The following is an 18165-nucleotide window of genomic DNA, read 5'->3' as shown; positions in this document are numbered from 1 at the left end:
TAATAAAACAAGTAGCTGGAAGGGATTCCAGAGCAATCCTGGGTCAAGTGTCAAGGTCCTCCTTCTTTCTGTCACTGTCCTCTTTTTTGTCTTCCATATTTCTCCTATTTTGCTTTTGAATGATCAAACTCAATTTTTAAAGCTGTGTGTGATCAGCCAAAATGACTGAGGCAGAGATGGAAGGCAGGGAGGCGCGACTTCCAGCCCTAAGGATGGGAACTAGAAGCATCACGAGGAGGGGAGGATGCTGGCACGACAGAGGCAGGATTTGTTTCTTCTGTTTTTGTTTTTGTTTTTTTTTCACTTCTGTATCCAGACACCTGACACAAATTGGGCACTCCATTAAGTATTTGTTTGATGAGAGAAGTGATGGGAGAAACACCAAGGATTGAAAGTTTCACTGGGTTGGGAGCAAGAAAAAATAGTGGAAGATGATGGGAAGTTTGAGTCTGGGAGGAGGTAGGGAGAAGAGGCCGTAGATGGGACAAAAGGAATATGGGGAAACCCAAAGAGGAGGAGGGGACAGGACAAAAGAAAAATGAATGAGAGAGAAAGGAGTCTGCAGGGAGTCCGGAGCCCTGAGCAGCTTCTGGATCTAGTAGGAGCTCAAGACCCAGCCAGCGCCCGAAAGGATGACTCAGCAATGGCCCGGGAGCGCGGCCTACTTCCCTTCCCGTTGAGTCCCTGGCTCGACCGCAGCATCTCCCCACTCGACCCCAAACCTTATTCTCTGTTAACGCCAACATTTATCTTCCAGTCACCTGGACCCAAAATCCTGTTCATCTCTATCTTCTCTTGTGACAACCCATCTGTGAGAACATCCCATCCTTGCTTCTGCCACCCAAGTCACTCGCTGACCAGACACTCATCTAGCTAATGGGAATCAAGCTGCCCACAGATATCTGGGCAATAACACTGCACCTCTCTCCACCCCTTCTCCCCACCACAGCCTGGGACAGAGAGCAACCGGCAACAGATGACTGACACAAGAATCCCCTTTACGGGCTCTGCTCCTAGGAAAGCTGATGCCAGATACAACATTAAACTGACATTCCAAGAGCATGGCTCTGATCAGGCCACGTCTTGCACACAAGTCACCAAACAATCCTTATTGCCTTTTGAATATCGTACAGGTATCATCACCATGACCCGGCTTCCATCTTAGTTTGTACCCTTGACCTACTCTGTTCCCTACACAGAGGCAACACTATGGTCAAACTAAATTGCCTGCCATTCTCTAAACCGACTCTTTCTGCCTCTTCCTGTCTTGTCCCCACCCTGGGGCACCCCTTCCCCACCTTCCAACGGTTAATATCCTCCCACTCCTTCAAGAGCTACTTTGCATGAGCCCTCCTTCCGGAAGGCTTCACTGCTTTCTCCAGCCACATCAGAACTTCTGCTCAACTTTGAGAATTCCACCGAACGTGGGTGGGTCTCACCCATGAAATTGATCAGGCTCCATCTTATGAAATAATTAGACATATATTTGGTTTCTATCCTTCACTTCTGTCTACTACCCAATTCCCAACACCTTCAGAACAGGGACTTAAACCTTCATCTTTGTTTCTCCTGCTGCATTTAATAGTGCTGTGGACACGTTAGACGCTCATATAGTTTCCAGTAGTAAATAAAGTAATCAGTGTAGACCTTTTAACAGGGAAACATTCCATGGCTCTGAATAAATCCTAAGTGAGAAGGTAAGGAAAAAATGCTTCTCGGCAAAATTCTTTCCCTCCTGGAGGCAAAAGAGAATTTTGCTTTCCAGTGTCTGTTTTGTTATGGATATGCTCTTGGAAATGCTGCTTTAAGTTTAGAAAAATAATTTTTTTACTTTTTAAAGCCTTGAATACCTCTGATTGCTCCCTGGAAAGTTATTTCCAACGTGGGCCAGATAGGAAAGCCAGGGTCAATGCCAAATAGAACATAAGAGAAATGGTGAATAATGCCCTTGCTGCTATAAGGTCAAGGCTCCAGCAACATGTTTTCAACTTCCAGCGACTTTGGATCCGTGACTTGAACAGCCAATCTACAGCCCAGGGAAATTTCGTTTATGTCTAATGGCCTGAGATGTAAGCGTATTTTAGCTACAGTTCTTGGTCTATACTCCCTGCAACTCCTCCATCTGCAGCTTTTCGCTGGGGTTTGTTTGGGGACGACTCGCTACCTCATCTTGCTAAGTGACATACATTTGAAGGTTAACGATACCGAGCTGAGCCATCCGCCCTGGGAGCAGATTTAGGCAGGGCAGGAGCCAAGATCTAGAAAGGTCCAGCGTGGAGTCAGGGCCTCCGGAGGAACAAAAGGTGAACAGGCGGACGGATATGAAGTCCGGGTGGAGTGGGACCTCCCAGGCTGGGGTGCGGCTCTGCCTGTTCGGGCAGGGGGACATGTCTTCTCATCTCATTACCATGCAGCCCGCGCTCTGGCTTAGGAATCTGACATCTGGCAATCAGGGGCTTGTCACCCTGTTACTTGGTGCTTCAAGGAGCACAGGACTTTACCGTCAGGAAGGACCATGCAAATCGGATATAATACATTACAGATTTTAGATACAAAGTCATTGCAATTTAATACCTGAACATTTCACCGGGGCGGCGGGGCTGCTCCTGAGCTCTGGGGCTTGCCTACGGTGCACAGTGAGCACTGTGCTTGAGGCCTCTGCACGTGCCCTTCCAACAGCTCGCTCTAAATTCCTTCCTGCCTATGGTCTTACATGGTCCACAAAAGCATCAAGAACGTGACCGGCTGTCTGCGGCGTGGCCAAGCTGCTCTGATTCGGTTTACAGAGTAGACCTTACAGAAAGCCAAGCTCACCCTCATTGATTCACCGGAAACATGGTCAGCTTTATGGCAGTCGGTGCGGAGGCTCGTGCAACTCTAAGACTCCAAACCATGCGGTCCACGGGGGTTTTGCCCTTTCCACCTGACTGCCTTCAGATGAAAATGTGCTGTGTCTAGAAAAAGAATTCAGCAACATTTATTTATTTATTTATTTATTTTTAAAGGAAAGCCCTTCTTTTTTTTTTTTTTTTAACATTTTATTTATTTATTTGACAGAGATAGAGACAGCCAGTGAGAGAGGGAACACAAGCAGGGGGAGGGAGAGGAAGAAGCAGGCTCATAGTGGAGGAGCCTGATGTGGGGCTCGATCCCATAACGCCGGGATCACGCCCAGAATTCAGCAACATTTAACACCTGCATTGTATGTGCTTTGAAGGGACAGGAGAGTCATGGGTCCTTTCTGAATCAAGGGTGATTTAGGAGACATTTTCTAGGCATACCAGGTACTGAGCACACCCTTTAATGCTTACACTCCTTCCCCTGTGAAGTAGGGATTAATCTCTTCACCTTGCAGAGAGGTGGCACGTCAGCCAGCTCACCTACGGTGCCCAAAGTCACCCACATCATTCTGACATTCCCAAGACAATGCCCGTGATCAGGACACTGGAGGCCCAGTCAGTGTGAGGACCCACCCTCTTTTTGAATTGACAAAGCCCCAGGGGGATGTTCTAACTTTCTTTATCTAGGTAGGCAATAACACTCTTCAAATATTTTTTTCTAGTATCTTGATAATCTTGTCATCTTGTCACCAGGAAACTGATGGTGGGTGGCACATAGGTCAGCGCCTTTCAATGTATTGAAGTTCTGTGTTCACCTATGGTCTATCCAGATATTTCTGAACCAGCTAGAGTGGAGGAGTTTGGGGCAGAGACAGAAGGTAGTACTGTTATTCTTAAAAAAAAAAAAAAGCTAACATTTTTGTGCTTTCCCGTGTATGGCACACACCAACACCTAAAGTGTATGGGACACAGTTGTGTGTTTATCCTATTGAACGGATTAAGGGATTTGGTGACAACGGGTGGACAATTTGGTGACAGCTTATGGTGTCCTGGATAAAAACCGAAGGACACTGGCCTAGGACTCGAGCCCAGGGTGGTCTGAGCATTTACACCATTACCTTCACAGACTCCCTTGCTGTTCCTTCTCCAGCCATAGCAGCAGGCCAGCTTAGTCCCATAGCGACAGACCCCCGGCTGCAGCGTGGATGTGGACAGCCCATGATCCTTTGGACTGTGGATAAAGAGTCACATGTTAGTATGGAGAACACAGAAGGGACAACAGAGACTCTTTCCTGCCAGTAAATGAATGGGAGAGATGACAATGACCTGGTGAAATTCAATAAACCTCCCCTCCGGGCTCAGTTAGATTCTGAAAGCCTGAATGTGGGGTTGCCAGCCTTCCCCAATCATTAAGTGCTGTCCATTTCTTTCTCCCCCGGGGTTAAAAGAATCAGGTTACACAATCTATAAAACTAGGGCACGTGAAAGCGGCCAAGAGTTTGTCTCTGAACCCTGTCGAGTGCCAATTTTCCAATCTGCTCTGTGCAGACACGGTGCGGTCCAGGTCTGTGTCTGCTCCAGTGCCGAGCGTGATCATGTGACACCGTGGCCCCGTGGCTTTGTCCCCGACAAGAACGCTGTACTTCTATGTCCTCAGCCACCCGGGAGCTGCGACACAGACTGGACTCTCCACATCCCCGACCGTTCGGAGCATGAAGGGCCCTACAGAGCCTCCCGCGAAGCCCTCTCGTGCTACAGATGAGGGAGCGCCAGCCGCGTGGGGCACAGCCACGTCCCCAGCAGAGCCACGTGTCAGGGATTTCAGCCCAGGGTGGGTTCTCATTCCTCACCACCTCCTAGAAACACCATTTGCTAAACTCTTCAACCGTAGAGCAGGGGCTGGCAAATGCTTTTCAGAAAGGGTCAGGCGATAAATATCTTAGGCTCTGCCATCAGTAGGGCTGACCGGTCTCTGTCCAAGCCCAAGGGCAGCCAGATGGGCATAACTGGGTTCAATAAAACTTTATTTATGGACACCCAAATTTGAATTTAATATACTTTTCACATGTCATATAATAGCATTCTTCCTTTGGCTTAGCTTTAACCAGTTGAAAAGGTAAAACCAGGGGCGCCTGGGTGGCTCAGCTGGTTAAGCATCTGCCTTTGGCTTGGGTCGTGATCTCAGGGTCCTGGGATTGAGTCCCGCATCGGGCTCTCTGCTCGGCAGGGGGGTCTGCTTCTCCCTCTCCCTCTGCCTACCGCTCTGCCTGCTTGTGCTCTCTCTCTCTCTGTCAAATAAATGGACAGAATCTTTAAAAAAAAAAAAAAAAAGGTAAAACCAGGCTGAGCTCTCATCACGTCATGTAAAAGCAGAGGGCACCCAGCCTTGGCCTGCGGGCTGTAGCTTGCCCAACCCGATCAAAGACCCGAGGAGTGAGTCTGGCCACCAAGCGCCTCTCAACATTCTGGGCCACGATGGAAGCTCGCTGCACAGCTGCGTACTTACTGACCTAGTAGTGGCCTGGGCTGCTACCAGTGTCTAGAAGAAAAGACTTTGAGTTTGTATTTTGTGGAGGGTTGGGATTGTGTCCTCGGGCATATTAAATACAACATAAAATGGTTCCTGGGCTCTTTAACAGACAAGGAATGCACATCTGACCACGTGCTTTCTGCTGCAGGACTGAGTTCTCTGCAAGTTAATAATCCTTAGTCAAGGTCGGGAAGTGCCACGGCCTCGCAGGTTCCCCCGCGCTCTGCCTCTCCTACCCACTGGTTCTTCAGTTGAGAGCCACAAAGGTATGGTTTGGGACATTTCACTAACTGAGAACACCAAATGCAAGGATGATTTTATGATTTAACTTTTCTTAAACGGGACTTTTTTTTTCATCTTCTGATGAAACTAATTTCGGGGATTTGTAAGTCATTTGCTCAACCATTTATTTTTTTACTTTTTAAAAGATTTTGTTTATTTATTTGAGAGAGGGAAAGCACAAGCAGGGGGAGCGGGAGAGGGAGAAGCAGGCTCCCCGTTGAGCAGGGAGCCTGACGCAGGGCTCAATCCCAGGACCTTGGGAACACAACCTGAGCCAAAGGCAGACGCTTAACCGACTGAGCCATCCAGGCACCTTGCTTAACCATTTAGAACAGGGTTTTTCAACCTCTACACAACTCATATTTGGGGCCAGAGAAATCTCTGCCATTGGGGGCAGGGGATACCGCTATCTTGACCCCGCCTGCACATAACAATTCCCAAACAAGAAACTACAGACTACTGAACATAAAGTGTGTCGAGTAAATACATGCTAGCCCACACAGAATGATGTACTTAAGAATCTTTGTTTGGCATTTTTAAAATGGATATAGTTCACATAATGAAACGCAGTGGTTTTTAGTATAGTCACTATGTTATGCAACCATCACCACTATCTAATTCCAGAACATTTCCATCCCTCCAAAAAGAAAACCCATACCCAACAGCAGTTAGTCCCAATTCCCTGCCGCCCAATCCTCCAACCCCTGGCCACCACAAATCTTTTTGTCTCTGGATTTGCCTTTCCTGGACATTTCACAGAAATGTAATCATACACTATGTGATCTTTTATGCCCGTCTTCTTTCACTTAATATGCTTTCAAGGTTCGTCCATGCTATGGCATGTAATAGTACTCCATTCCTTACTATGGCTGAATAACCTTCCATTGTATGGATGGGCCACATTTGTTTATCCAGTCACCAGCTGATGGACATTTGGGTGGTTTCCACATTTTGGCTATTACAAATAATACTGCTATGAACATTGGTGTACAAGTTTTTGTATGGACATATGTTTTCATTTCTCTTTGGTATATACCTAGGAGTGGAAATGCTAGGTCATATGGTAACCATGTATAACTTTTTGAGGAACTGCCACACAGTTTATCAAGATGGCTGCTTCATGGGGCACCTGGGTGGCTCAGTCAGTTAAGCGTCTGCCTTCCGCTCAGGTCATGATCTCCAGGTCCTGGGATCGAGCCCTGCATCAGGATTCCTGCTCAGCAGGGAGTCTGCTTCTCTCTCTCTCTCCCTCTGCCCCTCCCCACTGCTAGTTCTCTATCTCAAATAAATAAAATCTTTAAAAAAAAGATTTTATTTATTTATTAGAGAGAGAGCATGTGAGCATGAGTTGGCGGGGGCGGAGGGAGAGGGAGAAGCAGGCTCCCAACTGAGCAGGGAGCCTGATGCGGGGCTCAATCCCAGGACCCTGGGATCATGACCTCAGCCAAAGGCAGACACTTAACCAACTGAGCCACCCAGGTGCCCCTTAATTCCATATTTTTATAAGGAATGGGGGATTCATTTAAATAGACTTCAATCTATCAAAACAGTGGAGATGACCTGCCAACTTCTTGACTATAGGTTTGCTAGGAAGGGCCCTACCTATTTTCTGGATGCCCCAAGCCCCAGCTTATTCAACAGAACATGAATATGTATTGAGCACTGTGCTAGGTACTGGGAATACAGAGATGAACATGGTGCACAGGGTCCCTGACTATGAGTTCTTAGAGAAGAGGGTAAGGGTGACAGAGGCACTAAACACATTCAGTGAGCTAGAGAGACTTAAAGCAAAGAAACACTCTGGTTGAAGGGATCCAAGACGTTCTCTCTGAGGGTGCACCTTTAAGTGAAATGGAAGACGAACAGATGTCAACCACATGAAATGAGGGAAAGCATATTATAAGCAGGAGTCACAGAACGAGTGCAGGGTAAGAGATAAGAGACCCCATGCTTGTGCTTGAGGAACCGACAGAAAGATCAGAGGAGTGGAGCAAAGGGAGGGAGATGAGCGGGTTCCGGCACAGAGCACCATGGCAGTCAAGCTAGGGCTATGAGGCCTGACAGAGGAGTGGTAATAGGGCAGCACAGAAGGATTTTGAATAGGGAGGTTATCTGAGAACATTTTCCCTAGAAAAATATTATCATGGCAGCAGTCTGGAAAATGGATGAGATGGAGACAGATGGAAGCAGGGATACCAGTTGGCTTGGAAGAGGAGACCAGAGGGTCAGCAGCAACCATGAGGAACGTAACATCTCTGCCGCCATGGAGGTCATAGTCTGGTCAATTGGATCTGGAGTGTGAGAGGGATGCAATATCAGGTAGACAGCAGTGCTGTTATTTCTAGAATGGGGAATATAGATGGAGGACCATGTTCAGGAATAGGATAAATGAGGAGTTCTCTTCGGGACATGCTAATTAAACAGACAACCAAGAGATGTTGAGTAGGCTGTTGGATATTTGGAACAGAAGTCCAGGAAACAACACTGGGGCTGGGAGTTATCTGCAGGCAGTTGGTTACTGAATCCATGGGAATGAATGTAGTGTAAGAAGAAAAGAAGGCCTAGGACACAGCCCCAAGGAAACTACTGTGTAAGAAGTGGGCCATGGAGAAGAAAGGTCCAGAAAGAGACCCAGGCAATACTCAGAAAGGTAAAAGGAATACCAGGTTAAGCCAAATGCAGAGTGTTTCTAGAAAAAGCAGGATCAGCTCCGATGTTGAGTGGCTATGAAATACGATGGTTAGGACGACGGCTCCTTCCTGAGTTTGAATCCTGGCTCTACTATACACGAACCTATGGCTTCCAGCAAGTTACTTCACCTTTCTATGCCTCAATGATCTCATTTGCCAAATGGGAATAAAAAGGGTATTTACTTTAAGGACTTTTGTGACAATGGAAAGATGCAATATATCTAAAGGGCCTGGAGCAGTGAGTAGCACAGGAAACGTTCTCTAACTCATCACTTTTAGCAGTACTATTAGTAGGATTAAGATTGTTACTAGATGTGTTGAATAAGGTATAAAGTTTAAAACCGCCACGGATGCATAATCAATGAAATGAATCACAGTTTGAACTAGGTTTCGCTTTAGTCTGAGTCCTCTGAAAAGCAGAAGCCATGAGGGGATTAAATGTGCAAGGATGTTATTACAGGAAACACCTGTGAGAGAAAATGGCGAGAGAGCTGGGGAAGGCTGGGAAGGCCATCGGACCACCATGGGAGGCTGACCCTGAGCGAAGCAAAGACGGAAAGAAGGTTGGGTGCAGGCATCCGAGGCTGCTGTGTAGTCTAAGGAGGGTTTGGCAAAACTGAGGGGGAGTCCTCGAGCCAAAATGGTATTTCCCACAAAAGGTCCTGCCATGGTATCCCTGCCATGCTCCTTCTGGAAGGTGACCTGGCAGGAGCATCCCATGGGAGGCATGGCTTTGCTCAAATGTGGTGATGGCTTTCCAAGAGCAGAGTAGTTGGGGCTCTGGGTCAATCACACTCCCAGCAGCTAGAAGTTTGCAAGGCACATTCTCGCAGCTGCCACAGTCTCCATGTGACTTTACTTGTTAATGTATGTAGGAATCCATTTTCACTGCAAGGGGAGCTTACTGGAGAATTTCACCTTAAAGAAAGTGACCTTAGACATCAGCCAGTTCTAACCTATCATTTTACACATGAAGAAACCAGGGCCAAGAAAAAGACCAGGTGACTTGACATTGGTATTGGAAGTCCGACAGGAACACACTTCACCAAAGTATGGAGGGGGAATTGGATTTGCCACCTCAAAACATGTGTCTTCAGCAGAAGGATTATTCGGGGCTGACTATTCTTAAGAAAGAGCAGACACAGGAAAAGCTCTGAAAACCTGAGTACAAGTTACCCTTGTGGGGCACACCTGGGTGGCTCAGTCGGTGAAGCATCTGCCTTCGGCTCAGGTCATGACCTCAGGATCCTCGGATCGAGCCCCACATCAGGCTCCCTGCTCAGTGGGGGTCTGCCTCTCCCTCTCCCTCTGTTCTCATGTTCTCTCTCTCTCAAGTAAATAAATAAAATCTTTTAAAAAAAAGTTATAATTGTGTAAGAGTATCGACATTTATAAGGAAAATCTCCATATGTAAGGGTGTCTCCCTCTCTGACTCTCCAGAAGCTGTTATCAGGGGCGCCTGAGTGACTGTTGGTTAAGCATCTGCCTTTGGCTCAGCTCATGATCTCAGGGTCCTGGAATTAAGTCCCATATTGGGCTCCCTGCTCAGCGGGCAGCCTGCTTCTCCCTCTGCCCCTCCCCCTGCTTATGCTCTCTCTCAAATAAATAAAATGTTTAAAACAAAAAAAAAGAAGAAGCTGTTATCAATGGAGAAGGCCGGACTTAAATCTGTATAACAACCCTACCCTTGTTTACTGTGCTTTGCCTGGTCACCTCCCATAACCTGCTCTCCCAACCTCCAACAACATCTTTTATCTTTAGCTGGAGATGGTATTAAGGTGGTGGCTTGTGCTATTTTGAGTTACTCGGTTTTCCTGGGTATCTCCCAGGTATACAGCAGGTATATAAGTTATTTACTTCTGTTTCATTTTCTCCTATTAATGTGTCTTTTATTACAGGGGGATCTCAGCCAAGAACCTAGGAGGGTAGAGGGAAAATTATCTTTCCTCCCCTGCACTATTCATTCATCCAGCTATCCATTTGTTCACCCAAAATGTATTAGGTAACTACACATGTCAGGCACTGTAATAGTCACTGAGACTCTAGACATATATGAGAACAGCCCCTGCCCACAAAGAACTTACAGTCTGGGGATGCAGCTGGACAAGTGAACAGATAATTATATTCCAACATGAAAAATCTCACAAAAGGAGTAAGTTCTCAGGAGCTAGGGAAAGATGTAGTATCGTTAGGTTACGGGTGGGTGGGTGAGGGGTTTTCTGGAGGAAAATGGGGCCTGATATGAATCCTGGAGACTGGTGGGAACTACCTGGGTAAAATGAAAGGAGGCTGTTTGGTGGGGAAGATGTTTCAGGCAGAGAAAACAGCCTGTGCCAAGGAAGGAGCCACCAAGAACCTGAGGAGTTGGTGACCTATAAACCAGAGTGTAGAAAGTGGTATGTGTTTAGAGCAGGGGAGTGGGAAGGGAAGTGGAAAGGGAAGTGGAGAGAATAGAGGGGAGGAGAAGGTAGCAGGGGCTGCAAAGAAAAGGCCTGTGACCACATAAAACATTTTGTCCATCCTGAAGGCTCTGGGGAGTTACAGAAGGATTTCAAGCAGTTGGAGATTTTGCAAAACAAAGCAGCCTCCATAAGAGTAGGGGGAACTCAATAAGCAACAACATTACTGAAAGCTGACACCAAAAGCAAAAGCAAAAATTGACAAGTAGGACATCAAACTGAAAAAACTTCTGCACAGCAAAGGAAACCATCAACAAAATGAAAAGGCAAACTACTGAGTGGGAGAAAATATTTGCTAATCACATATCTGGCAAGAGGTTAATACCCAAAATATAGAAAGAACTCATACAACTCAATAACAAAAAGACCAATCTGATTAAAAAATTGGAAGAGGATGTGAATAAACATTTTTCCAAAGACATCCAGATGGCCAACAGACACATGACAAGATGCTCAACATCTCTCATCTTCAGCGAAATGCAAATCAAAACCACAGTGAGATATCACCTCACACCTGTTACAAGAAGTAACAAGTGCTGGTGAGGACGACGTGGAGTAAAGGGAACCTCTGTGCACAGCTGATGGGAACGGAAGTTGGTGCGACCATTGTGGAAAACAGTATGGGGTTTTCTCACAAAATTACTACCATTTGCCAGCAATCCCACTTCTGCATATTTATCCAAAGAAAATGAAGCCACTAACTTCAAAAGATACATGCACGCCCCATGTTCGCTGCAGCATGATATACAATAGCCAAGATCTGGAACAACCTAAGGGTCCAATGATGGATGAACAGATAAAGAAAATGGGCTATAGGGGCACCTGGGTGGCTCAGCCGTTAAGCGTCTGCCTTTGGCTCAGGTCATGATCCCAGGGTCCTGGGATTGAGCCCCGCATCGGGCTCCCTGCTCAGCGGGAAGCCTGCTTTTCCTCTCCAACTCCCCCACTTGTGTTCCGTCTCTCTCTGTGTCTCTGTGAAATAAATAAATAAAATATTTAAAAAATATATTTAAAAAAAAGAAAATGTGCTATATACACAATGAAATACCATTCAAGTCATTTAAAAAAAAAGAGAGAGTGAAATCTTGCCATTTGTGAAAACATGGATGGACCTTGAGGGCATTATGCTAAGTGAAATAAGTCAGACAGAGAAAGGCAAATACCACATGAGCTCACTTATATGTGGAATCTAAAAAACAAAGAACAATAAAAAAACAAGCTCATACATACAGAGAACAGACTGGTGGTTGCCAGAGGCAGGGAGGTGGGGGGTGGGGGTGAAATGGGTGAAGGGGCTCAAAAGGTATAAACTTCCAGTTATAAAATAAGTCATAGGGATGTAATGTACAAATGGTGACTGTAGTTAACAATACTATTTTGCATATTTGAAAGTTGCTAAGAGAATAAATCTTAAAAGTTCTCATTACAAGAAAAAAATTTATAACTATGTATGGTGACAGATAATAAGTTGACCTATCGTGATCATTTTGCAATATATACAAATATCGAATCATTACGTTGTACATCTGTAACTAACACAATGTTACATGTCAGTTACACCTCAAAAAAAAAAAGATTATTGAAACTGTTAGAGGTGAAATCACAACAAAAAAAATTGAAAGTGGCTGAAATAAGATATTTAAAAAAAGCCTAATTAAAAACTTTAGTGAAAGAGTCCAGGGTCCTCTGTACAGGTGGGCAAATGCATTTCATATGTATTGGTCAAACTGAATTACTTTTGATTGTAAAGAACACTGGCTGGGGTTAACTAACAGGAGAAAGTTACCAGAAGATGAAATTCATATACTGTTTGCACATTACCACAACTCTCCAGAGAAATCCTCTTTCTCGAGTTTTATTGCTTTCACATGCTTGTCTTTAGGTGAAATGGTTAAACTGAGAAATCTGAGGTGTATCAATTTCTCCCAAGTCATCATTTTTGACATTGTACAAAGTATCACTTGTAAAGCTCTCCAAGATGTTAATGACTAACACTTGGGCCATCAAAAACTTGTTAATCAAGGTTTCTTATCCACTGTAAAGAATTCCTTCCCCAGTCACAAATGCATTTTAGGATTACAGCTTTGTAAGACAATAACAGAAATTTGTTCTTGAATCTAGCCTTATTCTCACTTGTTTTAAAAAAAGGAAACAATCGTTAAAAATCAACTCATGACTGAGAACTATAAAGTGGATTCTGATGTTTGGGCAACCACACAAACCAGAAAACAGCCAGTTCAGCCCACAGCTGCTCTTGTAAATGCAGCGACACGTTCTGTGCATATTTCCTAGAGAAGACCAAGTAGCTTGCAACAACATTGTCGGAAAAACCATCACAGAACCATGCAAGGCCATAAATGAGCAACACGCCTTTTACTTGATGGATGTGCCATCTCCATATTCACCCAGTTTCGAGAGATGCTTCAAAGGGACAGCCACAAATGGGATTTTAGTGGTTTTATCATCCAATTCTACATCTGGTCATGAAAATGGAAAAACAGTTTAAAGGGGGGGAATCTCTGGTGGATAAAATGGCTAATAATCACTTGCTGAGAAATTGATCTATTACACCAAGAATCCAGCTCTGCCTTCTAAGCTTGCCAGTTTTTTTAAATGCACATACGCAGTCATTTAAAATTAGGGATAAAAAAGAAAAGTAAATATTAAAACATTTCTCTTTAAGTTGAAACAATATTTTTGAGGGGAAGAAAGGAGTCCACAACAGGCAAGCATGATATTGACAGTAATAGCAGGGCACACTGTCTAATAAGATCTTTTAAAAACTGCTTTAAAAGCTTTAACCTATATCTCCCTACATAGCTCTCACATGGCATTGCAAGTTAATGTTAACGAATTATTCAGATGGCTTTCCCAGCATCTTCTCCTTCTGCCTGTCCTTTGCTCTAATTCCTGCCCAATCGCTAGCTCTCCCATCATCAATTCCACTATTCTTTTACTTTAATACCTGGTTGTGAGTATGCTGGATAAGGGATGTAAACGATTAGGTTAAACTACATGAAACTTCTGTAAGTTAAAAATGGCCAAATATCTGTAATTTCATCATACAATTTAATGATCATGGAAGAGAAGGTTCGGTGCTCAGCAAATCCATTTCTGTGTCTCCTGGGCACAAAGCTACACTATGCTCCCCAGCCAGCCTGCCGGTTAGGTGGGGCCGCAGGACTGGTTTAGGCCAATGGATAGTGGGCAGACCACCTCCAAGCCTGTTCACAAAGCCTCCCATGGGATCCTGGACACGTTCCTTTTCGATCGGCCTGCTGAATAAAAAGGACTGTGCTGACCTGGAGGAAATGGCACCTCAAGATGGATGGAGCCTGGCCCTGCGTGAAAGCACACCATAGCATCTCTCCAACATGCCGGGGACTTCAAGGCAGACAAAGAAATAAACTTTACTGTGTTCAGCCACTGTGATTTTGAGATAGTTTGAAACTAGCCTACCCTGCTCAACAGACTAGTATTTCAAGAACCACTTCTTTTCCTAAAGTCTAGTGCACATGATCTTTCTCCTCAGATGTGAAATCTATTCATACCAAAAAAAAAAAAAATCTTACAAGGGGTGCTTGGGTGGCTCAGTCGGTTAGGTGTCCAACTTTAATTTTGGCTCAGGTCACGACTGCAGGGTTGTGAGATCAAGCCCCGCATTGGGCTCTGCACTGGGCATGGAGCCTGCTCGGGTTTCTGTCTCTCCCTCTCCTCTGCACTCCCCCCTCTCTACCGCTCTTAAAAAAAAAAACAACACAAAACTATCAATATGAATCACATTTAGTTCCATATTTAGTGAAGCATGTATTTTTTAAAATGTATAAACCTGGAGCAGCGCATTCCAAGATACCAAGGAGGCATGGTTCTGGCAGAGTACCAATCACCGGAATGTAACACATGTCTAAGTATAATGAGCTGGTAGGCATTTGGCTGGATTGACCCAACCTCATGGGACCCGATAAACATGGGGTAATCAATCAAACGGAATTCAGGAACCTAGAAAGAGAACTCCTGATCTTGGACTGAGATGACCCCAGCAACGTCCTCTGCCATCTCAGGAGGCCTGGCTGGGCCGGCCAGCAGCTCGGTCTCTCAGATCTCTCTCGCTGAACACCGTTGGGCATATGGAAGGCCAGGGGAGCCTGGTCCCGAGGCGGGGAAGTGTCCGTGTAGATGAGAGAGTCTCTGTGGAGAGGCGGCCCTGAGCTGTGGGAGTCTGAGCTGAATGCTCAATTGTCCCAGTTCCTTTAACGCATTATACAGCTTGCTGTCTACACTGATCAAATTAATCATGAATCGCCGTCTCCACAGCTGAAGTTAATTTAAAAACATTCCAGGGATTGTGTAAGTAGTGCAGTGTTTCTTCATGGGATTCCTTATTTTCTGGAAAACATACCGTGCCAGAATTCTTAGTGTGCTTGCTTATGGTCGGGTTCCAGGAAACTTTACGATAGTCTTTCTCCAAGACAAATTGAGAAGTTAAAACTTCTTTCGCTGATGTTTAAATATGTTGCAGTGTGGCCAAACAAATGAAATAAATTTTTTTCTAAATAGGGACCATAAGGTCCAACCATGAGAATTCTTTGTTTTGTTTCCTTTTGTTTTCATCAGCGTTCCCAGTATGGCAAGTCCATTGTACCTTACTGGTTAAGGTTAATTCTGGTTTCCCACCCATCTTCAACATACAGAGTCCAGATGCAACAGGCCCAGGGTTGCCCCAAGGCGTCTCAGCTGCCTGGGTGTATAGGCACTGGAGAGCATGTGTTCTCCGTCTTCACATTGTCCATGCATCCACGGTACAGCAAAACTTGCACATTCCCTTGCTTCCTCTATTCCTCTCACTTACCTTCCACGATGGGGTTGGGTGGAAACCGGGCATGGGGAGTGTCTTAGTGCGGGCTCCCCCAGAAGCAGGCTGAGACAAGGATGTGAGCACCAGTGCCTTGTCTACAAGGTAAAGGCACATGGGTCGGGGAGTGGGGAAGCGAGACGAGTTAGAGAAGGTAGTCAATAAAGCAAGGGTCATCCAGGCAGCTCCTTTAGTTTCCATCCACAGTGAGCACTGTGGGAAATGACAGAAAATGGGGAGTCAGAGCCATGGGCAACGGCAGGTCCACAGGGCCTTTTCGGGCAACGGCAGGTCCACAGGGCCTTTTATGCCATCTGAAATAGAACAGATCTTATTCTGAACCCAATGGAAAGTCACTGAAAGGCTTTAAGGAGACAGCTAACATGATGTGATTTAAGTTTTGAGAGGAACACTCTGTAACGTGAACTAGAGGGCGCAAAAGCAGCAGCAAAGGGCAGCTGCTGTGGGGGTTCAGGTGAGAGAAGACGGTGCGTGGCTGGGTGGTGGCCAGCAGGAGAGAGAGCAGCACATGGGCTTGAGGCGTGGTAACTGCGGTAGGATTTAGCGCCAGAGTGAATACGAGTGGGGAGAAGAGTGAGTGGTCAGGAATCATGTCCAGGTTTTTGCCTTGAACCAGTTTGGATACTCTGTCCTGGAAGAGGGAGCATGGGTGAGATGGGGGGCTGTGAGTTCTGGAGAGCTGATCCAGAGCTCAGTTTAGGATGTCCACAGCTCAACGGGACAGCTCAATGGCTAGGTGAAGAACGCAGCAGAGCGCCTGGGGCTTGACATGCACCTTTGGAAGTCATCTACATACAGATGACAGTGAAAAAGCTAGGACTGGCAAGATCACCCAGAGAGAGTAGAGACAAGGAAGACAAGGAAGAAAATCGGGTCAGAGACAGAGCTCTGTGGAATGGAGGAAAACCAGAAAGTGATATGGTTTTAAAATATGCCCGCAGATTCTTTGATAGTCCACCTTCCCAGAGGTGAAGCTTAATTCTCCTCCCCTTAGGTGGGACTGGACTCGGTGCCCGGCTTCACACAAAGAGGTCGCACTGGGAGTGATGGAGGGTAACTTCCAAGATTAGGGCACAGAAGGCAGAGGACCTTTCGCCTTCTCTCTCTAAGTTCCTGCGACGTGGAAGTCTGCTGCTGTGCCACCAGGACACTCGAGCAGCCCCATGGGGAGCTCCCCGAGGTGAGGAGCTGAGGCTTCCTGCCACCAGCCAGCGGTCTCCTGCCGGAGCCGGGTGAGCCGGCCACCTTGCAGCCAGCGCCCCCGCTGGAGTCAGGCCTTCTGAGAACAACAGTGTTGGCCAACAACTCGGCTGCAACCTCGCCGAAAACCCCAAGCCCCGTCCAGCTAAAGTACTCTTGAATTCCCAGCTCACAGAAACGGCGAGGGATGATGAATAAATATTGTTTTAAATCTCTGAGCTCTGGAGTATTTGGTTGAATAGCAACAGATAACCCATACGTGCGGAGCAAAGGGCACGTGCGGAGCAAAGGTGATGATCTTTGTAAAGATGCTTGCTGCATGGTATGCTGAGTTTTAATTTTGCATTTGTGCTCATCCCATCTGAGCTTCCCTGGATTATAAACACACTGATAATATGTGCATTCGGAAAGGAAAACTGCTGCCAATTTCACTCAACCATGGTGCATTACCTTAAAGATGATTCTGTGCGGTTGTGGGATCATTCTGAGTGTGAACTGGTCACGATGGGGTTATCTTTATAGAACCCAGCCTGCGATGCCCTGCTTTGTTCTCTGCTTTCCCAACAAAGTCCGAGCTCCTTGGTTCAACATACAGGGCTCCTTGCAGCCTGCTTCCTGCTTGCCTTCTTGGCTGTCACTGGGCTCGTGCCCCCAGATGCTGGCCAGTGCACTTCCTATCTGGGGCCAAGGCCTTCCTTTTACACCCCTTTTGCAGCTATGTATTGATCCATCCAGCCATTTATTTATTCCTACGCAGTACCTACTCGGAAGTAAGCACAAGGACAGCTTCAATGTCATTCCCTGTCCTCCACTTTCCACGCCAACTCAATTTCTCTTATCTGATTTCTATGGAATGGTTCATATGTTCTATATGTGCTCTCTCTCTGTATACACACACACACATACACAGTTTTACATGCATATATACATGTAAACATACACAGTTGATCTGTGAACAACATGGGAGTTAGGGGTGCTGGCCCCCAGCACAAAGATCCTTGTATAACTTTTGAGTCTCCCTAAATGTAACTACTAAAAGCTTACTGTTGACTGAAAGCCTTAGCAATAACAGAAAACATCTGATTAACTCACATTTTGTATATGTATTATATATGGTATTCCAATAAAGCAACCTAGAGAAAAGAAAATGTTATCAAGGAAATTATAAGAAAAAATACATTTACAGTGCCGTACTATAAAAAATCCACATATAAGTGGACCTGTGCGGTTCAAACCTGTGTTATAGGTCAACTGTAATATGTAAAAATACAAATATACACATTCATTCTTT

The 18165-nt window shown here is 45.7% G+C and overlaps 1 protein-coding gene across 1 annotated transcript in view; it reads right to left on the bottom strand.

Annotated features, from left to right (window-relative positions):
• Positions 1-18165, bottom strand: part of EGFL6 (EGF like domain multiple 6) — a 143463-nt gene that overhangs the window by 36641 nt on the left and 88657 nt on the right. Inside the window, exon 7 of the mRNA XM_034649299.1 lies at positions 3959-4071. Coding sequence (XP_034505190.1) covers positions 3959-4071 — 113 coding nt within the window. The remainder of the gene's footprint in view (positions 1-3958; positions 4072-18165) is intronic.

This window comes from Ailuropoda melanoleuca, chromosome X (genome assembly GCF_002007445.2).
Source record: "Ailuropoda melanoleuca isolate Jingjing chromosome X, ASM200744v2, whole genome shotgun sequence".
NCBI classification, from domain to species: Eukaryota; Metazoa; Chordata; class Mammalia; order Carnivora; family Ursidae; genus Ailuropoda; species Ailuropoda melanoleuca.
The sequence above is the reverse complement of the archived record's forward strand: the minus strand, read 5'-3'. Positions and strand labels throughout refer to the sequence as shown.